The sequence below is a fragment of the Salvelinus alpinus genome, chromosome 16 (assembly GCF_045679555.1).
Source record: "Salvelinus alpinus chromosome 16, SLU_Salpinus.1, whole genome shotgun sequence".
NCBI classification, from domain to species: domain Eukaryota; kingdom Metazoa; phylum Chordata; class Actinopteri; order Salmoniformes; family Salmonidae; genus Salvelinus; species Salvelinus alpinus.
In genome coordinates, this window is record NC_092101.1 from 28,193,213 (window position 1) to 28,212,700 (window position 19,488).

At 44.0% G+C, this 19,488-nt stretch overlaps 1 protein-coding gene across 1 annotated transcript in view; it reads right to left on the reverse strand.

The window, feature by feature from the left end:
- Positions 1 to 4,645: 4,645 nt before the first annotated feature.
- The window catches only part of LOC139541276 (PR domain zinc finger protein 5-like), a 54,325-nt gene continuing 39,482 nt past the window's right edge, over positions 4,646 to 19,488 (reverse strand). The window contains exons 14-16 of the mRNA XM_071345738.1: positions 12,469 to 12,554; positions 6,994 to 7,098; positions 4,646 to 5,728 (exon numbers count right to left, since the gene is read on the reverse strand). Of these exons, the coding sequence (XP_071201839.1) occupies positions 5,564 to 5,728; positions 6,994 to 7,098; positions 12,469 to 12,554 (356 nt within the window). The 3' untranslated portion in view covers positions 4,646 to 5,563. The remainder of the gene's footprint in view (positions 5,729 to 6,993; positions 7,099 to 12,468; positions 12,555 to 19,488) is intronic.

The window sequence follows — 19,488 nt, forward strand, 5'->3', positions numbered from 1 at the left end:
TCATCTGTCTCCACTCCACAGTAGCTGTTACCGTGTGTTTGTGCGTGTCTGCACGAGTGTGTGTGTGTGTGTGTGTGCATTTATGTTTATGTGAATCGTGTGAGAACTGTGTTTGAATATGTTAGACAGATACGGTCACAGTTAAATGGCTCAAACAACAAGACAGGAACACTGGATCCATTACATTTGTTTGACCAATAACTTCCTGTGAAAGATAGATGTGTTTTGGCCCAGTCAGGTGTTCATTCTGACAGCAGAGTCACTCCCCTTGCATGATGTCCCTGTATGCTGGGGGAATTACCATTCAGTTCAGTATGTGTCTGCCTGTGTGTGTTGGGAGTAGCAGGTTCCTAATGTGCGTGCCCAATTTGTAAGTCGCTCTGGATAAGAGCGTCTGCTAAATGACTTAAATGTAAATGTAAAGAGCTCAGACAGAGGCCCTGTCTCACCTCACCTTCACGCCACGCATAAAGGACAGAGACCCTGTCTCACCTCACCTTCACGCCACGCATAAAGGACAGAGACCCTGTCTCACCTCACCTTCACGCCACGCATAAAGGACAGAGACCCTGTCTCACCTCACCTTCACGCCACGCATAAAGGACAGAGACCCTGTCTCACCTCACCTTCACGCCACGCATAAAGGACAGAGACCCTGTCTCACCTCACCTTCACGCCACGCATAAAGGACAGAGACCCTGTCTCACCTCACCTTCACGCCACGCATAAAGGACAGAGACCCTGTCTCACCTCACCTTCACGCCACGCATAAAGGACAGAGACACTGGAGGCCATTCTCAGCATCTAAGTCACAGCTCTGTGTGTGTGTGTTTATGCGTAAATACTTGCCTGCGTGTGTGTGTTTTCAGCACATGAAAGGTGTGTATCCCAGGGTCGCTTTTCTCTGCTCTGAAACAAACCTTCAGTCTGGTGTTAAGTTTCTCAATTTCTCTCACGTGGGATTCTGTGAAACCAGCTAACTTTCAAACACAAAAACAAATCGAAAAAGAGAACTTCCTCCTGCAAAGGGACAACTACAGCATTGTCAGTGTTAACATACAACTCTCTACATTTTCATTCATGCCACTCTCAAACAACAACAACCCTATATGTGTAGTTTACTACACAACATGACATGTATTTGTTTGTGTCCGCTCCTGAGTTGATGATGTATCAAGGCACAAATGGCATGAGTCAGTCAAGGACTACATTTACCAGTGCTATTGTGCATGTCTGTATGGGTGAGTGAGCCCAAGGGCCTCAGTGTATGTCTCTGTGTGTGTTCTTAGGAGATTTGTGTTGGGCATTTCAATGTAGCCAAACCCTAAAAGGCAGTTTTGGGAGGGCAGAGAAGCAGAAAGAGAGAGAGAGGGAAGAGGAAGGTAAAGGGACGAGTAACTGTCTGACCAAAGCAAAAGAGAAGAAATATGGTGGATCTCTCATCACGTTCACACAAATGTTTTGACTAGACCATTTAAGACATCTCTGTCATCACCAATCACCTAGCGATAAATCCCAGAACAGCTATGAGTGAACCTCGGTGGAAAGGGAATAAGAAGGGGATTCCTGAAAGATGGCTCTGGTTTAAAGAGGAGAGCCATCCACTACACAGCAGCAGCATTCAAAATGAATTAAAGAACGCGTTGAATTAGATTATGCAGCGGCTCTTGACATTTGTTTCTAGTTTCCTGAGCTACAACGAACCTTGGCAGCCGGTCAGAATTTGATAGGATCTTCTGTTCAAGTAGTGGATTTGTTGTTAAGGACATTTTGGATGGAGAAACTTAAATCGTTTTAGGTGGTATGTGATGTCGGAACCCTTGTCATTGTATCTATATACTGTATGTCGTTTTCTCCACAAAGATCTCATCTTGAAGGACACATATGTCTTTGTTAGTGTAAAATGAATAAAGTTGAGTTAGTGGAGATTTTCCTTTTCTTTAGGTATAATTGTTTGTAATTTTAATGATTTATCCTTTATTTAACTAGGCAAGTCAGTAGTGTGCTTGACTACATTTCCCAAGTGTTGCCCAGTCAACAGCCTGTAAGGTGCAGACAGGGCTGTGGTCACTAATGACACTGGACGGTGAAGGCAGGCGCAATGCACCTGATGACAGGACTGAAGACCACTGGGGCTATAGAGGTGGACTTACTGAATGATGCCTTTTACTCTTCCAACATTCATTATCAACATCCAGGTTTTCTGTGCTATTTTGCTTTTCTCTCATCCTGCCTCTGTCCAATTCTCCTCTTTCATCATCTCCCTCTCTCCACTGTGAGAAAAAGAGGGGAAGAGTTTGTTGGATCAAGAGAAACCTCAACACATTTGCCAGATATTGGTTAGAGCCTGTGTAGACCCCAGGCCTCAAATACAGTTACTGCTCAGAAGGAACATAGTATGTGACAGAACAGGGAAAACAGTTGTGTATATAAGCTGAAATTCTTGAACTTTAACATTCTGTTTTGGGACAATGCCTGTTCAGATTTGTTCTCTGTACATTGTCACATTCATTGCGTTTCTCACGAGCCCCAGCTTCAGCCTGGAGTCTGAGACAACTTGTTCAAATCACATCCTGGCAGATACAGGGTAAACAATAAGGACACAATATCTGCATCTTCTCAAACAATGTGAGAAACCCCTATTCCTTTCCTTTTCAAGACCATCACTGAAATGCAACATGCTTGTGATACTGGGCTGAATTATGTCAGAGGATTTGGATTACAAGCAAATGTGCAAGCACATACACACGCACGCACGTACACACACAAGGACAGATTCATACTAGTGTGATGAGTTTGTATTGCTGCAATGCTTTCTTAAACCAGCAGAGGCTGTGAGGTAAAACCAGAGATGTTTCACTTCTAATCTGTTCTTTAACTTCAACCTGTTTTTTATTCTCTCCACCTATAACTTTCAATTATTTTTACTACATTTTTTTCAATTACTCTTTTTGCTGCTGGTGTCGTGTTACTCACTGTCAAATTCTTGACCTCTAAGTGGTTTTGGTCATCAGGGTTTGTTGCTACCCATGAGTACCACTCCCTTGGTTTCCATGGACGCAGGCCCTCAGCTTTAAAGGAATGTCCAGGAATGTTGGAACGGACACCCAGAATAGACCCGCACACCCTCCCTATACATATAAAATGCCCATGGATGGCACCCTTCACGCGGGGCACCCAACAACTGTGCATTCCCCTGGTCACGGAAGTGTTCCAGACTATCTGTTACCACGGCAACAGCGGCCAAACACAGTGTTGAGACAACTTTGTCCGTATCATTCCCAGCGTGACTGTGGTTTTGCCGTAAACCCCGGCTGGCGTGGTAATGACACTCCATGGCGGTTCAGCAGGGCGGTGGGCGTGGCTGACTGGTGCGGGGAGCAGTGGGTGGACGCTGGTCTGGGCCCAGTCTGGCCATATTCAGATGGGGAGGAACAGCAGGAAACTCCGGCTTCCAGTAAAAACATGCAATTAGAAACACATTGAGTCGCTGGGAGCCCCGGTGTGCATGCTCTGTATGTGGCGGTGGGGGCTGTCCCAAGAAAAGGGAATAGCCAACATCTTTTAGAGCCATTAACCCTCTGCGTTGAGGTGTAGGAAGAAAGGAGTATTCCACAGCTGAAAAAAGCAGCCATACTTTGTTTAGATTTTTTTTCTTTAAATGCCACTGTGTTTGAGAGTGTCAGCACGGCCCTGAGGCCTGACCACTAAGAGCAGGCAGCGGGCACAGGCGGCAGGCACCGGGCACAGCTGAACCAGTGGGGAGCGTGGGCCAGGGCCCTGTGTGCAGGCTGAGCCACGCCCTGCCTGGACGGCCATGTGGTGAAATCAGTTCCAGAGGGAGTAGAGGTTAACATGGCCACATCTGATCTGAGAACCCTGCAGAACAGCCAGCTACCACAGTCCTCAGGGACACTGGGTGTGTGAGTGGTGGAGATGCGCCTGTAGAGACACATGTGTCTCATTCCATATCCACGATCTCCCATGAGTTTAGCAAAGCAAGAGCAGCATAGGCCTAATCAGTCTCTGGGGGGATAGGTGTTACTAGTTTTCTACATTGATTTATTGATTGATTTTACACCATATCCACATAAACAAGCACCCAAACACAGAAAATAGACCTACCGACTATTGGTTTTATAAACCGGAGTGTGATTTTGAGGAGACTGACTGTCAAACATGACAGGATTTATAGCTACTTCAACAGCACCGCAGCCTATTTGATGACAAGTTTAGAGAGACTTCCAGCTCAAGCATCCAACTGCCATTCAGGAGATTCTCACAGACTCGGTAAACCCTACAAACCAATGCCTTTGAGCCCTTCAGGAGCATCAGCAGTGGATGAGTTTGAGAAATGAGTCCGAGTGAGTCCCTTTATAGAGAGAGCAGAGAGTAGAGCAAACATCAGAGAGACTCTTTAGTGGGTGGCTTTAGATCAGGTGGTGATCAGAGTGATGACTGTGGCCTCTGAAAAAAGCACTTAAATTACCTCAGGCTCCCAGCAGACTCCCAGCCAACCCAAGAATAGGGGTTAAATTAACAACAACAAAGTCAACAATTTTAACCAACTCTCAAAGCGTTTCCGAAATACCCCAACGTCAACAGTTAACCAACACGCACTTAGAATGAACAGAGTAAATGTCTGTTTTGTAGGTAATGAGGCTTTTATGAAGTAAAAACATGGAAGTGTGATGTGAAATATTCACAGTTTGAGATGAACAGTAAAAGAGAGGGAATGTGTAACAGTCTGTGGAATACAGGAAGGCTATGGTCTGGTCATATAAAATCTACAGAGAAACAAACATAACTGCACCATCCATTAAATACATTTCCCATTTAACATACAGGATTACAAAAACAGGAGTGTAAACACAAAGAAACTACTTGGTCCCTCAGAATATGAAATAACCATAAACATTCTTCTTTTGTCAAACCGTAACAGTAACTTTGACAATGGTAATGAATTGCATTTCCAGGCAATGCATGGGCTGGAGGAAGGGAGTAGGCTGGCTGTGTTTGGTAAACATCTTTGGCTTGGAAACTCTTTGGAAAGTTTGTACCTGGTCACAATAGTTGTGGCAGAGTAAGACACCTGAGCGGAGGTGGTAAAGGCACTGTATGGTTGGCATGAGGTGGGAACCTAGAAGCAGACAGTGGGATAGAGACTTTTTGAACTAGGCTAGTTAATATATTGTGCTGCATTGTCTGGAAATGTCAATCCCAAACTTTTATATCAAAATTACATTGAATGTAAACTACAAACAGGGACAAAATGGCAGTTTGGAAGCAGATCAGAACTGTGTGGGTCTTGTGCCTCATCCAAAAATCCCTGTGAATGTAATATCTAATGTTCATACTCCATAACTCATACGTACAGGATTTGTTTCAATATTTAAATGTATATTTTCCATATTCTGCATTTGCATATACAGTATTTAATAGCAACAAACACTGCGTATTGCTACATATGAAATGCATAGCAAGTCATCCTGTATGTATAACACTGTAAATATAGTATACTGTTTCTTTATCTTTAGTAAACTGTCTCAAATAGATGGGTTCCTTAGCCCTCGGTCTCTCCGTGAACGTTCTCCATGTGCACTTTGAGGTAGTCATTCCTGGTGAACTTCTTATGGCACAGCGAGCACTCTGCCATGGGCCTGTTGGGGTTGTGGGTCAGTTTGTGCCTGCTCAGCATCTTCTTCAGACTGAACGACAGATCACACACCTACAGAGAGCAGAGGAAAGAGAAGTGTGTTAGTTAGCTCTGTTAGAGATGGCAATTATCACACCTTAAATACGGTACATACAAATCTCTGTTTTAGTAGGTCTCTGACGGATCATGTTGAATTAATTCAGTCCTAAACTAAAGGACTATGCTGCAGAGGAATATTAAGCTATGAAATCCCTATTATGGGTACAGCCAGCTAATTGAACCAATCACATGAGAGAAGGCTTCAAGGCAGAAATCATATTTTCCCAGTAAAGCAAGGAGGAAATAAATTAAACTAAACATCCATCACAAATGATACATTTTACACCCTACAAATGACTCCATCTCAAACTATCAATCATATTAATCCTGTATTGGCATGAGCACAGCAGTTCCCCACATGGACTCAGGCTTCCCAGCATGTCTTCTTCACACTCAAATACTGTATCCTCCATTCAAAATACAAACCATGGAGAAGTACCCTAAAGTCCACCTGCAGAGAGTGAGTGTTTCTGTGATTACGTCATCAACCCGGTTTAATCAAATGTGTGATACACGTCATCACACAGATGGCTGGAGATACCAAAGAAAAATAACGCTCAATACATTTAATACTGAATCAACAAAGTATTTCATCAACTAAATTCCAACACGGTCAGGAAATTATTACAATAAAGAAATGGCCTTAACTGAGAGCCTTCGTTTCCCAAACCCCCTAGTGCTAACCCAGGCATTTTGAGCTTAAAGGACCCGTCATGTCAGACAGTTCTGAAGGTGAAGGAAACAGCAAATTTGATTGGCTTAAGGATTAAAAAGACACAATTGTGGTTCTTCCATGAAACAAAATAAAACGAGTGGAAGGAAAGATGTTTTCAATTTCCAGACATGGTTAGAGGAAAGTGAGGGGGATCCAGAAACTTTAACTCGTCTTAAAAGTTTCTTCCAGAGCATCATCAGGATCCATGGTCGCGTGTTTCTCTCTCTCTGAGAATCATTATTACTCCTGTGGTATTATAAACAGAGGGTCATTTCTCCCTCTGATCCTCTCACTGTGTTTACGTGAGATCAGCCGACTGCCTCTCCAGAGATCTTTATCTTACTCATATTGACTTTTAACCCACATCTGGCCACGTGCCACAGTCTGGCTGAGCAGAGCATCAGCACACACATACAGAGACATGCATGGACATAAACATACGCACACACACACACACACACACACACACACACACCACTTGGAGTTATGGTTAGAGTCCAGAATTAGGTGGTTTGAGACTCACATCACACTGGAAGGGTTTCTCTCCGGTGTGGGTCCTCATGTGTTCGTCCAGACCTCTCTTCTGACTGAAGGCCTTGTTACACTCACTGCATTTATATGGCTTCTCCTGCAGGGACACACAGACAAACACACACTTTACAGACAGATCACCTCTCAACACACAGCTAATCTGTCTACCACGGGTCGGCAACAGGCGGCCCGCAAATCTTTATTTTTACAAACTGTATTTTCACCAAGGATTCAGCTAAAAGGAGTTTAATTTTGGAAATCTATTCCCAAGTATCCCCCCCCCAAAAAAAATATAATTATGTAATCGTGTCTCAATGAAATTATTGTATTTGAACATCTGAATCTAGCTGCCTACCCCTGCTGTATACTGTACACAAATACTGAAACACAAATTAACTCTCTCACACATGGAAGAAACCTGGATAGCATTTAGCATCCCAAAAAAGTACCAACACCCACACACTCTCATATCCTCTCACTTCACACCCCACCGCCCCCCAGTGAGTTTATGAAGATATGAAATGAGAGGTTGTACAGCACCTGCAGTAGGGAAGAAATGACCAGCGTAGGAACACATCTTTTTTTATTTTGTTTTTGGATCCCTAAGGAACACATGGATCCCTAAGGAACACATGGATCCCTAAGGAACACATGGATCCTCTAAGGAACACATGGATCCTCTAAGGAACACATGGATCCCTAAGGAACACATGGATCCCTAAGGAACACATGGATCCCTAAGGAACACATGGATCCGCTAAGGAACACATGGATCCTCTAAAGCGTAAGCAAAACATGGCACAGAAAAGCCCTTTGAACATATATCAGTGCACTGGCTCACAGGGGCTGTAGAATATCACTCCTGTCTCCACACCTCATCAGTTCACCAAAGACCATTTCCTCTGTGCCTTTCAGAGGCCTGTCTGGGTGTCACTCAAAAGCAGTTATCGCTCTGTGGGTGTGTTATTGTGTGTGTGTGTGTGTGTTTCTCAATCTAGGTGTGTGTCTGACTTCAGGGAAATATTTTTGACACTTGAAAGCTTAGAGTTAAATAATAAGCACAGAGATAGCAAGACTTCTTGTTTGGGTGTCAGTCTTTGACAAGACTCACTGATAGCGAAATCTCTACCCATTTATGGATCAGTTGTCAAGGGTACAGGGTGAATGCAGGAAGTTGGGGTCCTGGGAAAAGGGCTATCATGTGGGCGGGACACAGTTAGTGCCCAGAGATACAAAAGGAGGTACAGATCAGGTTCAATGCACATGTCTGCATGAGTATGTTTGTGTGTGTGAGTGAGAAAGAAACATAGAGACACCTAACAGAGTGTATGTGGGTGTGTGAGAAACTTGGGTGTGGAGGCCAAACCAGAACATAATTGACAGTATGTGTATTGTAAACCACCAGTAAAATCTGCTAGTTTAAGGTATTGCTTTTCTAATAAAGTATCACTTTCGCACTTTGGGGAAATCTTCCCCCCTGAATGACGTACAAAAAAAACAAAAAGGGTTAAAGTTCAGAGTTTAGGAAACACATGGATGTAGAGGGGTAATGTGGAGGACCCAGAATGCATCACTGTGGCCCCAGTAACATCTAACATCTGTACCTGGTGACCTCTGCTCTTCAGCAGCTGTCCACCCTAGTGACCTTTGACCTGACCCTCTGACTGGCTCACCTCTGAATCTGGCCCCTCAGGAGTCAGTAGGGTTATGAATGGAGGGATAAAGCTCTGTTTATTTACACTGAGAGAGGCAGGAGGATCACATTTCATATCAAACGTGTGGTCAATGGTCATCTCTAAACCAACATGGCATGTCCTCATCTTCTGTTACCCAATACAACATGAAACCCTTGCCCCTATACCCCTAGGCACTTCGTATAGCTCTGAAAGGATTGGAGAGGTATTAGCTATATGATGATAATTCACCTAGCCTACCAGAGGGCAAAGTGGAGCACCTGCCATATTGCTAATACTCATTTCAACTGGTCCGATCACTTAATGCTGTGATTAACCAATCAGAGACTGCTATACTGGATCAATAGGAGCCAGCTGAAACTGACCAATGGAAAAGTATTACAGTAAAACCCTTTTAGAGGTTTTCAAACTGAAAACAGAGGTGCTTGGAAGATTATGTTGGAACTATCAGAACTCTAGGCCAAAGTCAAACAAAACCGAGCAGGCACCCCCACAGAGAGAACCAGTGGAATGTTAATCAGTGTGTTTACAGTCAGATCACTCTTGTCATATCACAGAACCTTAAAGAGATTAATAAAAATCTCTGACCAGGCAACATGTCAGCAGCTTTATAGGAATCACATGTATTCTCATTGTTGCAGATGGTTTGCTATGTGGGATAAACACACAATTCTAAACAGATCCATCTCTAAACTATACATTAACACTGAGCTGGAGCTCCTTCAGCCAAATGACATTGTTCTGCTGAGTAGTGATGTCATCGTCCAGCTCTCTGCTGTGTATCACAGCTCAGCCCATATTTCACTACTGCAGTCACCGTGCACTGAGCAAAGACAGAGCCGGGAACACACAAAGCCATGTCTCAATTCAAACATTAACGTTTCATCAAGTCCTCTCAAGAGAATTGGAGCTGATAGGAGTTTCCCGGTCCCGCCAGCTGCCTGTTTCCACTGTACCGTTTCAGGCCAGAAGCTTTATACTTTACCTGCAGCTCAGATTCAAAGGGTGCAACGAAATGGTTTGTGCTTGAGCAAACAGGAAATGTACTTGAAACTTGTCAACAAAACCCTCAGGCCATACCCTTATGAATTAATGATCATGTTAAAAGTCATAAATAAATACTGTATATATGAATATACAGCCCCATATGGCTATAACCACAAACACAAACACACAGTTCAACACACATAGCTCATGGAAAGCTGTGAAGTGGTGGAGAACATCAGTGGGTAGAGAAGTAGTGCAGAGGCACAGGCAGAAAATGACCTAATGAGAGACCAGTGTGACCATGACCTTCCTCTTACAACACTGATCTCTGAGTCCGGTTACACCTACACTGCATTTGGAAAGTATTCAGATCCCTTCCCCTTTTTCCACATGTTGTTAAGTTACATTCTTATTCTAAAATTGAATAAAAATAATCTATCTACACACAATACCCCAAAATGACAAAGCGAAAGCAGGTTTTTCCCCCAAAAATGTAAATACAAAAGAAAAGTATTAACTTAAGTATTCAGACCCTTTGCTATGAGACTCGATATTGAGCTCAGGTGCATCCTGTTTCCATTGATCATCCTTGAGATGTTTCTACAACTTGATTGGAGTCCACCTGTGGTAAATTCAATTGACTGGACATGATTTGGAAAGGCGCACACCTGTCTATATAAGGTCCCACAGTTGATAGTGCATGTCAGAGCAAAAACCAAGCCAAGAGGTCGAAGGAATTGTCCGTAGAGCTCCAAGACAGGATTGTGTTGAGGCACAGATCTGGGGAAGGGTGCCAAAAAATGTCTGCAGCATTGAAGGTCCCCAAGAACACAGTGGCCATCATTCCTAAATGGAAGAAGTTTGGAACCACCAAGACGCCAAACTGAGCAATCAGGGGAGAAGGGCCTTGCTCAGGGAGGGGACCAAGAACCCGATGGTCACTCTGACAGAGCTCTAGAGTTCCTCTGTGGAGATGGGAGAACGTTTCAGAAGGACATTCATCTCAACAGCACTCCACTAAATCAGGCCTTTATGGTTGAGTGGCCAGACGGAAGCCACTCCTCAGTAAAAGGCACATGACAGCCCGCTTGGAGTTTGACAAAAGGCACCTAAAGGACTCTCAGGCAATGAGAAACAAGATTCTCTGGTCTGATGAAATCAAGATTGAACTCTTTGGCCTGAATGCCAAGTGTCACGTCTGGAGGAAACCTGGCACCATCCCTACGGTGAAGCACGGTGGTGGTAGCATCATACAGTGGAGATGTTTTTCAGCGATGGGGACTGGGAGACGAGTCAGGATCGAGGGAAAGATGAACAGAGCAAAGTACAGAGAGGTCCTTGATGAAAACCTGCTCCAGAGCATTCAAGACCTCAGACTGAGGCGATGGTTCACCTTCCAACAGGACAACGACACTAAGCACACAGCCAAGACAACGCAGGATTGGCTTCGGGACAAGTCTCTGAATGTCCTTGTGTGGCCCAGCCAGAGCCCGGACTTGAACCCGATCAAACATCTCTGGAGAGACATGAAAATAGCTGTGCAGCGACGCTCCTCATCCAAACTGACAGAGATTGAGAGGTTCTGCAGAGAAGAATGGGAGAAAATCCCCAAATACAGGTGTGCCAAGCTTGTAGTGTCATATGCAAGAAGACTCTAGGCTGTAATCGCTGCCAAAGGTGCTTCAACAAAGTACTTAGTAAATGATCTGAATTCTTATGTAAATGTGTATTACGTAGTTTTTTTTGCTTTGTCATTGAGGTATTGTGTGTAGATTGATGAGGGAAAAAAACAATTGAATCAATTTTAGAATTAGGCCGTAACGTAACAAAATGTTGAAAAAGTCAAGGGGTCTGAATACTTTGTAAATGCACTGTACATGCTCATCATATCAACACCAACGATACCTATCATGTTCTCCGCTCGTATACATTCAGGAACCCAATGACTGTCTTTCAGTACGACTGAATGAGATTGATATGAGATGTGGCTGTATTCTAGTCTACCATCTACAGCTCTAAGTAGTCTTCATTATCCTCCCCAGTCTTAAAGAAATTCACTGTGGGAGCAGCCTAAGTGAGGGTCCTGGCATCACCGCATTGGAAAAAAGATCTTCAGCGTTCATGTCTGCAGAACTAGACCATGACTGGCAAGACAGGACTCCTCTCTCGCTCCCTCCCTGCTTGGCGGCCTGACAGAGGTGTGTGAACCTCTATTCCTGGGTGTGTTACGTTCTACAGCTTGGCTGAGCACTGAGCAGATCAACCAAAGCATAGTACTGGAGATGGAGAGATAAGACTTTATGGACACCTAGGAGTTGGTATCTCAGGAAATAATCAACACACACACACACTCGCAAAAACAGTAGCGTGTGCAGATTTTCTATAAAAAGAGAAAAGTATGCTTCAGGATATTTCATGTGACTTATTGAATATATCATAACTCATGTTGCGGTCAGAAGTTATTTCCTAATGGCCAGCTGGTTTAGAGGTTAAAAACCTCCGTCAAAGAAAACAGCTCCAAAATGTTACTGCTATTCCCTGGCTTTCATGACAGTTTTCTTTTACTCACATACATAAAGACACACACACACACACACACACACACACACACACACACACACACACACACACACACACACACACACACACACACACACACACACACACAGCGCTGTGGGGAGGTGGAGGGAAATACAATAATTTCCATGCGGGTAACACCAACATCTCAAACTGTTCCTGGAACAAAAAGAGGGGGGAGTGTGGGAGGAGTGGGTGTGGAGACTTACCCGAGTGTGTGTGCGGATGTGCATCTTCAGACCATCATTCTTGCTGAATGCTTTGTCACAGTAGGGACACTGGTATGGGCGCTCACCTAGGGAGAAAACAGAAGGATCAACACACATCAGAGAGAAGGAAACAAAAAAACGACCCAGAGCATACTACAAAGACAATGTACAGATGCTTTTAAGTAGTTAAGATAAGTAGTTAAGACATACATTGGTCTACACACTAGGCAGTAGGCAACAAACTCTTTGAAACATAAAATACTATATGATGATCAAACATTAGACATACAGTACATACAGTGCCTTAAAGTATTCATACCCCTTGAGTTATTCCACATTTTGTTGTGTTACAGACTGAATTCAAAATTAATTAATTAAATATTTTTTTCTCACCCATCTACAACACCCCATAACGACAAAGTGAAAACATGTTTTTAGACATTTTTGCAAATGTATTGAAAATTAAATACAGAAATATCTAATTTACATAAATATTCACACCCCAAATACAGCAGATCTGAGCTTAAAAGAAGAATTGGAGGTTTAAAGAAAGGGAGGGAGAAAAACTAAGATGTTGAGCTGCGGCCGGCCACATACAGAGCCAGGCCTCCAGCTCTTATGCAGCACCACAGAGAGAGCTGAGGAGGTCTACATGCTTATGCCAGCCCTGCCCCGATGCACTACACTGCACTCTGCCACTGAGCCTCCTGCTAGCTGGAGCATCTGGTTCTCCTGAAGGCCCCTCTTCTCCCTCCAGCCATGCTGCCTCTGATGTGTTTATGATGCTCCTCCATGCAGGGAAACTCTTCTTCTCCGGGATGTAGGTCCTCACAGGAACTATCGACGATGGGATTCTATGGGTCTCAGGTTTGGGGTCGAGGTTATTTTAATGTAGATGTGTTCTGAGAAGACCCTCATTGTCCAATGATGAAGCAAAGCAAACAGAACCCCCACAAGCCTTCTCAGAATCAGATTTAGTAAAATACCACTTTATCTCAATAAATGCAACACACATCTGCCTAGAGTTTAATCTGAGAAAAGTATTATTATTAGTCATGTGATAATAGCCCCCACAATCAGTAGTACCGCTTGTCACGTGAAAAATCAGAGTCAAAGAGTAAGGACACACTACAATCCATTAGGGGTGTGAACGTTAAAACATTTAAACCAAATTGAATCGTTAACGTTAAGAAAAAATCCAAAATTTAAATCACAGTGCAGTTATCACAAAACTACCACTAACAGGTCCCCATCATCATCAAAAAGGGAAAAAATGTAACATATAGGCCAACCTAATGAAACAATGGTGTAACGTTAGTAAAAGTGGATGCATCTTTCAAATGATTTGCCACGGATATAAAGCACTCCACAAATCATCGTCATTAACATTTTTGGGGAAAAAGCGCTGATTACAGGAATGATTGCAGTTGATATGCAGCCAATGTCAATGGCCTACTATAGTTGATATGCAGCCAATGTCAGTGGACTACTATAGTTGATATGCAGCCAATGTCAGTGGACTACTATAGTTGATATGCAGCCAATGTCAGTGGACTACTATAGTTGATATGCAGCCAATGTCAGTGGACTACTATAGTTGATATGCAGCCAATGTCAATGGCCTACTATAGTTGATATGCAGCCAATGTCAATGGCCTACTATAGTTGATATGCAGCCAATGTCAATGGCCTCCTATAGTTGATATGCAGCCAATGTCAATGGCCTACTATAGTTGCAAGGTCATTTGCTAAATGGAGGACAGCAAGCTCCATTTGACACGCGACTCGCGCTACTGAAACAGGTGCGTCTTTCTCATCAATATCGCTTTTCACCATTTACTCCTGTTTCAACAGGGTGTTATTCACTACATAATGAGAATTGAGACATAGTGTCCACATCACTAAGTAATTAACATGGTCCACACACACCAACACAGCCGTGAAGAAGGCACGACAACATCTCTTCCCCCTCAGGAGGCTGAACAGATTTGTCATGGACCCTCAGATTCTCAAAAATGTCTACAGCTACACCATTGAGAGCATCTTGACTGGCTGCATCACCGCCTGGTATGGCAACTGCTTGGCATTCAACTGCAAGGCGCTACAGAAGGTAGAGCATACGGCCCAGTACATCACTGGGGCCGAGCTCTCTGCCATCCAGGACCTCTATACCAGGCGGTGTCAGAGGAAGGCCTTAAAAATTGTCAAAGACTGTTCTCTCTGCAACTGCACGGTAAGTAGTACCGATGCACCAAGTCTGGAACCAACAGGACCCTGAACAGCTTCTACCATCAAGTCATAAGACTGCTAAGTAGTTAACCAAATAGCTACCTGGACTACCTGCATTGACCCCATTGGCATTCACTCTTTTGACTCATCACATACGCTGCTGCTACTGCTTATTATCTATCCTGTTAGCTAGTCACTTTACCCATATCCAAACTCTTCAGGACCCTGTCTTTCAAAGATAATTCGTAAAAATCCAAATAACTTCACAGATCTTCATTGTAAAGGGTTTAAACACTGTTTCCCATGATTGTTCAATGAACCATAAACAATTAATGAACATGCACCTGTGGAACGGTCGTTAAGACACTAACAGCTTACAGACGGTAGGCAATTAGGTCACAGTTATGAAAATGTAGGACACTAAAGAGGCCTTTCTACTGACTCTGAAAAATAAAAAATAAAGATGCCCAGGGTCCCTGCTCATCTGCGTGAACGTGCCTTAGGCATGTTGCAAGGAGGCATGAGGACTGCAGATGTGGCCAGGGCAATAAATTACAATGTCCGTACTGTGAGACGCCTAAGACAGCGCTACAGGGAGACAGGACGGAACGCTGATCGTCCTCACAGTGGCAGACCACGTGTAACAACACCTGCACAGGATAAGTACATCCGAACATCACACATGCGGGACAGGTACGGGATGGCAACAACAACTTCCCGAGTTACACCAGGAATGCACAATCCCTCCATCAGTGCTCAGACTTTCCGCAATAGGCTGAGAGAGGCTGGACTGAGGGCTTGTAGGCCTGTTGTAAGGCAGGTCCTCACCAGACATCACCGGCAACAACGTCGCCTATGGGCACAAACCCACCGTCGCTGGACCAGACAGGACTGGCAAAAAGTGCTCTTCAGTGACGAGTCGTGGTTTTGTCTCACCAGGGGTGATGGTCTGATTCGCATTTATCGTCGAAGAAATTAGCGTTACACCGAGGCCTGTACTCTGGAGCGGGATCGATTTGGAGGTGGAGGGTCCGTCATGGTCTGGGGCAGTGTGTCACAGCATCATCGGACTGAGCTTGTTGTCAATATCAACGCTGTGCATTACAGGGAAGACATCCTGCTCCCTCATGTGGTACCCTTCCTGCAGGCTCATCCTGACATGACCCTCCAGCATGACAATGCCACCAGCCATACTGCTCGTTCTGTGCATGATTTCCTGCAAGACAGCGAAGAGCCCGGATCTCAATCCCATTGAGCACTTGTGGGACCTGTTGGATCGGAGGGTGAGGGCTAGGGCCACTCCCCCCAGAAATGTCCGGGAACTTGCAGGTGCCTTGGTGGAAGAGTGGGGTAACATCTCACAGCAAGAACTGTGAAAATCTGGTTCAGTCCATGAGGAGGAGATGCACTGCAGTTCTTAGTGCAGCTGGTGGCCACACCAGATACTGACTGTTACTTTTGATTTTGACCCCCCCTTTGTTCAGGGACACATTATTCCATTTATGTTAGTCACATGTCTGTGGAACTTGTTCAGTTTATGTCTCAGTTGTTGAATCTTGTTATGTTCATACAAATATTTACACATGTTAAGTTTGCTGAAAATAAACGCAGTTGACTGTGAGAGGACGTTTCTTTTTTTGCTGAGTTTATATACTGTATGTACCTATCTACCTCATACCCTTGCACATTGACTCGGTACTGGTACCTTGTGTACATAGCCAAGTTATCGTTTCTCATAGTGTATTAATTCCTTGTGTTATTGTTTTTCAATTTTTCTCTCTGCATTGTTGGGAAGGGCCCGTAACGAAGCATTTCACTGTTAGTCTACACCTGTTGCTTAAGAAGCATGTGACAAATACAATTTCATCAAATGTTATATAGTTAACAACATTAGAAAGTTAAAATTCTTCCCTTTTCAACCAGGTGATACTGGTTGTGAGCTTAAGCTTTTGTTAAACATGAAACAAAGTAGACCCCCTAGACTAATGAATATGCTATTTGTCTTCATCAAAACCATGTTTTGTTGCATATTTCAGTCTGGAACCTGTCTAGGTTGTAACCTATTCTAAATGGCACACTAGCAGTTCGCAACAAAAGACTAAAATAGAGGAGACATCTATTCTTCCAAAACTGCAGCTTGTGGTTGGAACACATAATTCCATACTTCAATCAAACAGTCCAGTTTGAGTTTCTGATAAAGGTGTAATGATTTGGCAAGGAATGCTGCTTGTCTACAGTTTGGTTGGTGTATCCCATCAATTAGATTGGTTTTTATAGACAGTCATTTCTGTAGCCCTTTAGAGCTTGTGTACGCAGCACCCATGCATGTAGAGGGAGCGGTCAAATCGAAATTGAGTGAGAGACACGTAACGGAGGGAAAAGAGAATGTAGGGAGAAGTTGGCTAGGTTTCTTTTTTGTTGTGAGTCGGTAATGCACATAACAAATGGAAGGAACACGAGTCAATGTGAATTAACGGTTGTCTTCGGGACAAAATTTCACCTGCACATTTGGGCACCAACGAAGCAGATTCCAGATGCCTGAAGACTCGTACACCGATTGCGTCCAACTGTAAATCACCTAATGTTTAAGCATTTTAATGCACGACCCCACTGAGCATTTCTCCTTAGCTAAAATAATCCATCCACCTGACAGGTGTGGCATATCAAGAAGCTGATTAAACAGCATGATCATTACACAGGTGCACAATAAGGGTACAATAAAAGGCCACTCTAAAATTTGTAGTTTTTTCACACAACACAATGCCACAGATGTCTCTAGTTTTGAGGGAGCGTGCAATTGGCATGCTGACTGCAGGAATGTCCACCAGAGCTGTTGCCAGAGAATTGAACGTTCAGTTCTCTCCAACGTTGTTTTAGAGAATTTGGCAGTACGTCCAACCGGCCTCAACCACAGACCACGTGTAATCATGCCAGCCCAGCTTATTCACCTTCGGGATCGTCTGAGTGGGGGTAGTGGGGTGCTGAGGAGTATTTCTGTCTGTAATAAAGCCCTTTTGCGGGGAAAAAGTCATTCTGATTGGCTGGGCCTGGCTCCCCAGTGGGTGGGCCTGTCTGACAAGTGGGTGGGCCTATGCCCTTCAAGGCATATCAAGAAGCTGATTAAACAGCATGATCATTACACAGGTGCACCCCTGTCCAGTCATATGAAATCCATAGATTGACTGATTTCCTTATATGAACTGTAACTCAGTAAAATCTTTGAAATTGTTGCATGTGTAATTTTCAAAAACACTCACTTGTTGATATTTAGCTAACATTATAAAAGTAATATGAACTAGAGGAGACAATGGCCTGTGCTTAAATGTTTATTTTATTACAGCTCATCGGTTTACATTGTGCTACTTTCGTCCCACCCGTCTCTCCTGTAACTTCTCCCAGGCTGACACCCAAGGCTAGCTAGCATGCTACTTGAAACCTGTGCTGTCATTTAGTCACTAGATGGGTTAAGAAAATGACATACTGTATGTTTGGAACCGTAAACAACTAAACACAACTCTACAACTGAAAAACACTTCCGGGTCAGTTTCTTTTCAAACTTACATCGCTCAAAACAACATTTTGTCAGTGAAACATTGTCAGACTGGGCTGTTTTTTGGAGCGTGTAACACTACATGACCAAAAGTATGTGGACATTATATGCTGTAGCGTTAAGATTTCCCTTCACTGGAACTAAATGGCCTAGCCCGAACCATGAAATCAGCCCCAGACCATTATTCCTCCTCCACCAAACTTTACAGTTGGCACTAAGCATTGGGGCAGGTAGTGTTCTCCTGGAATCCGCCAAACTCAGATTCGTCCATCAGGACTGCCAGATGGTGAAGCGTGATTAATCACTCCTGAGAACGTGTTTCCACTGCTCCAGAGTCCAATGGCGGCGAGCTTTGCACCACTCCAGCCGACACTTGGCATTACGCAAGGTGATCTTAGGCTTGTGTGCGGCTGCTCGGCAATGGAAACCCATTTCATGAAGCTCCTGACAAACAGTTATTGTGCTGATGTTGCTTCCAGAGGCAGTTTGGAACTCGGTAGTGAGTGTTGCAACCGTGGACAGACAATTTTTACGCCCTACGCGCTTCAGCACTCGGCGGTCCCATTCTGTGAGCTTGTGTGGCCTACCACTTTGCGGCTGAGCAGTTGTTGCTCCTAGACGTTTCCACTTCACAATAACAGCACTTACAGTTGACAGAGGCAGCTCTAGCAGGGCAGAAATTAGACAAACCAACTTGCTGAAAAGGTGGCATCATATGATGGTGCCACATTGAAAGTCACTGAGCTCTTCAGTACGGCCATTCTAACTGTCAATGTTTGTCTATGGAGATTGCATGGCTGTGTGCTCGATTTTAAACATCTGTCAGCAATGGGTGTAGCTGAAATAGCCGAATCCACTAATTTGAAGGGGTGTCCACATACCTTTCTATATATAGTGTCCTTCCATCCCGGGTCACCCTTATTTTATGAAATCTTCTTATCGTTTTAATAGTATATATATTTTTTTTAATCATGTTTAAATGTAAAGAAAAATTATCCATTTGTCACATCCCTACAACCCATACACAGGCTGGCCCGGCCCAGTGTAGCTCAGCTGAGCCTGGGCCCAATGGATCAAAGGCAGGCCAGCCTAACTCCCTGAGTTCCTATCTGAGCACGCTCCGTAAGATGGCAAAGAGGATGTGACAGGCTGTCAGTCAAAGAGCCAGCAGACACGTGGATCTATTTACCCCTGAGCTGATCCTCAGCCCAGATAGCACAACCAGCACTGATTACCAACCT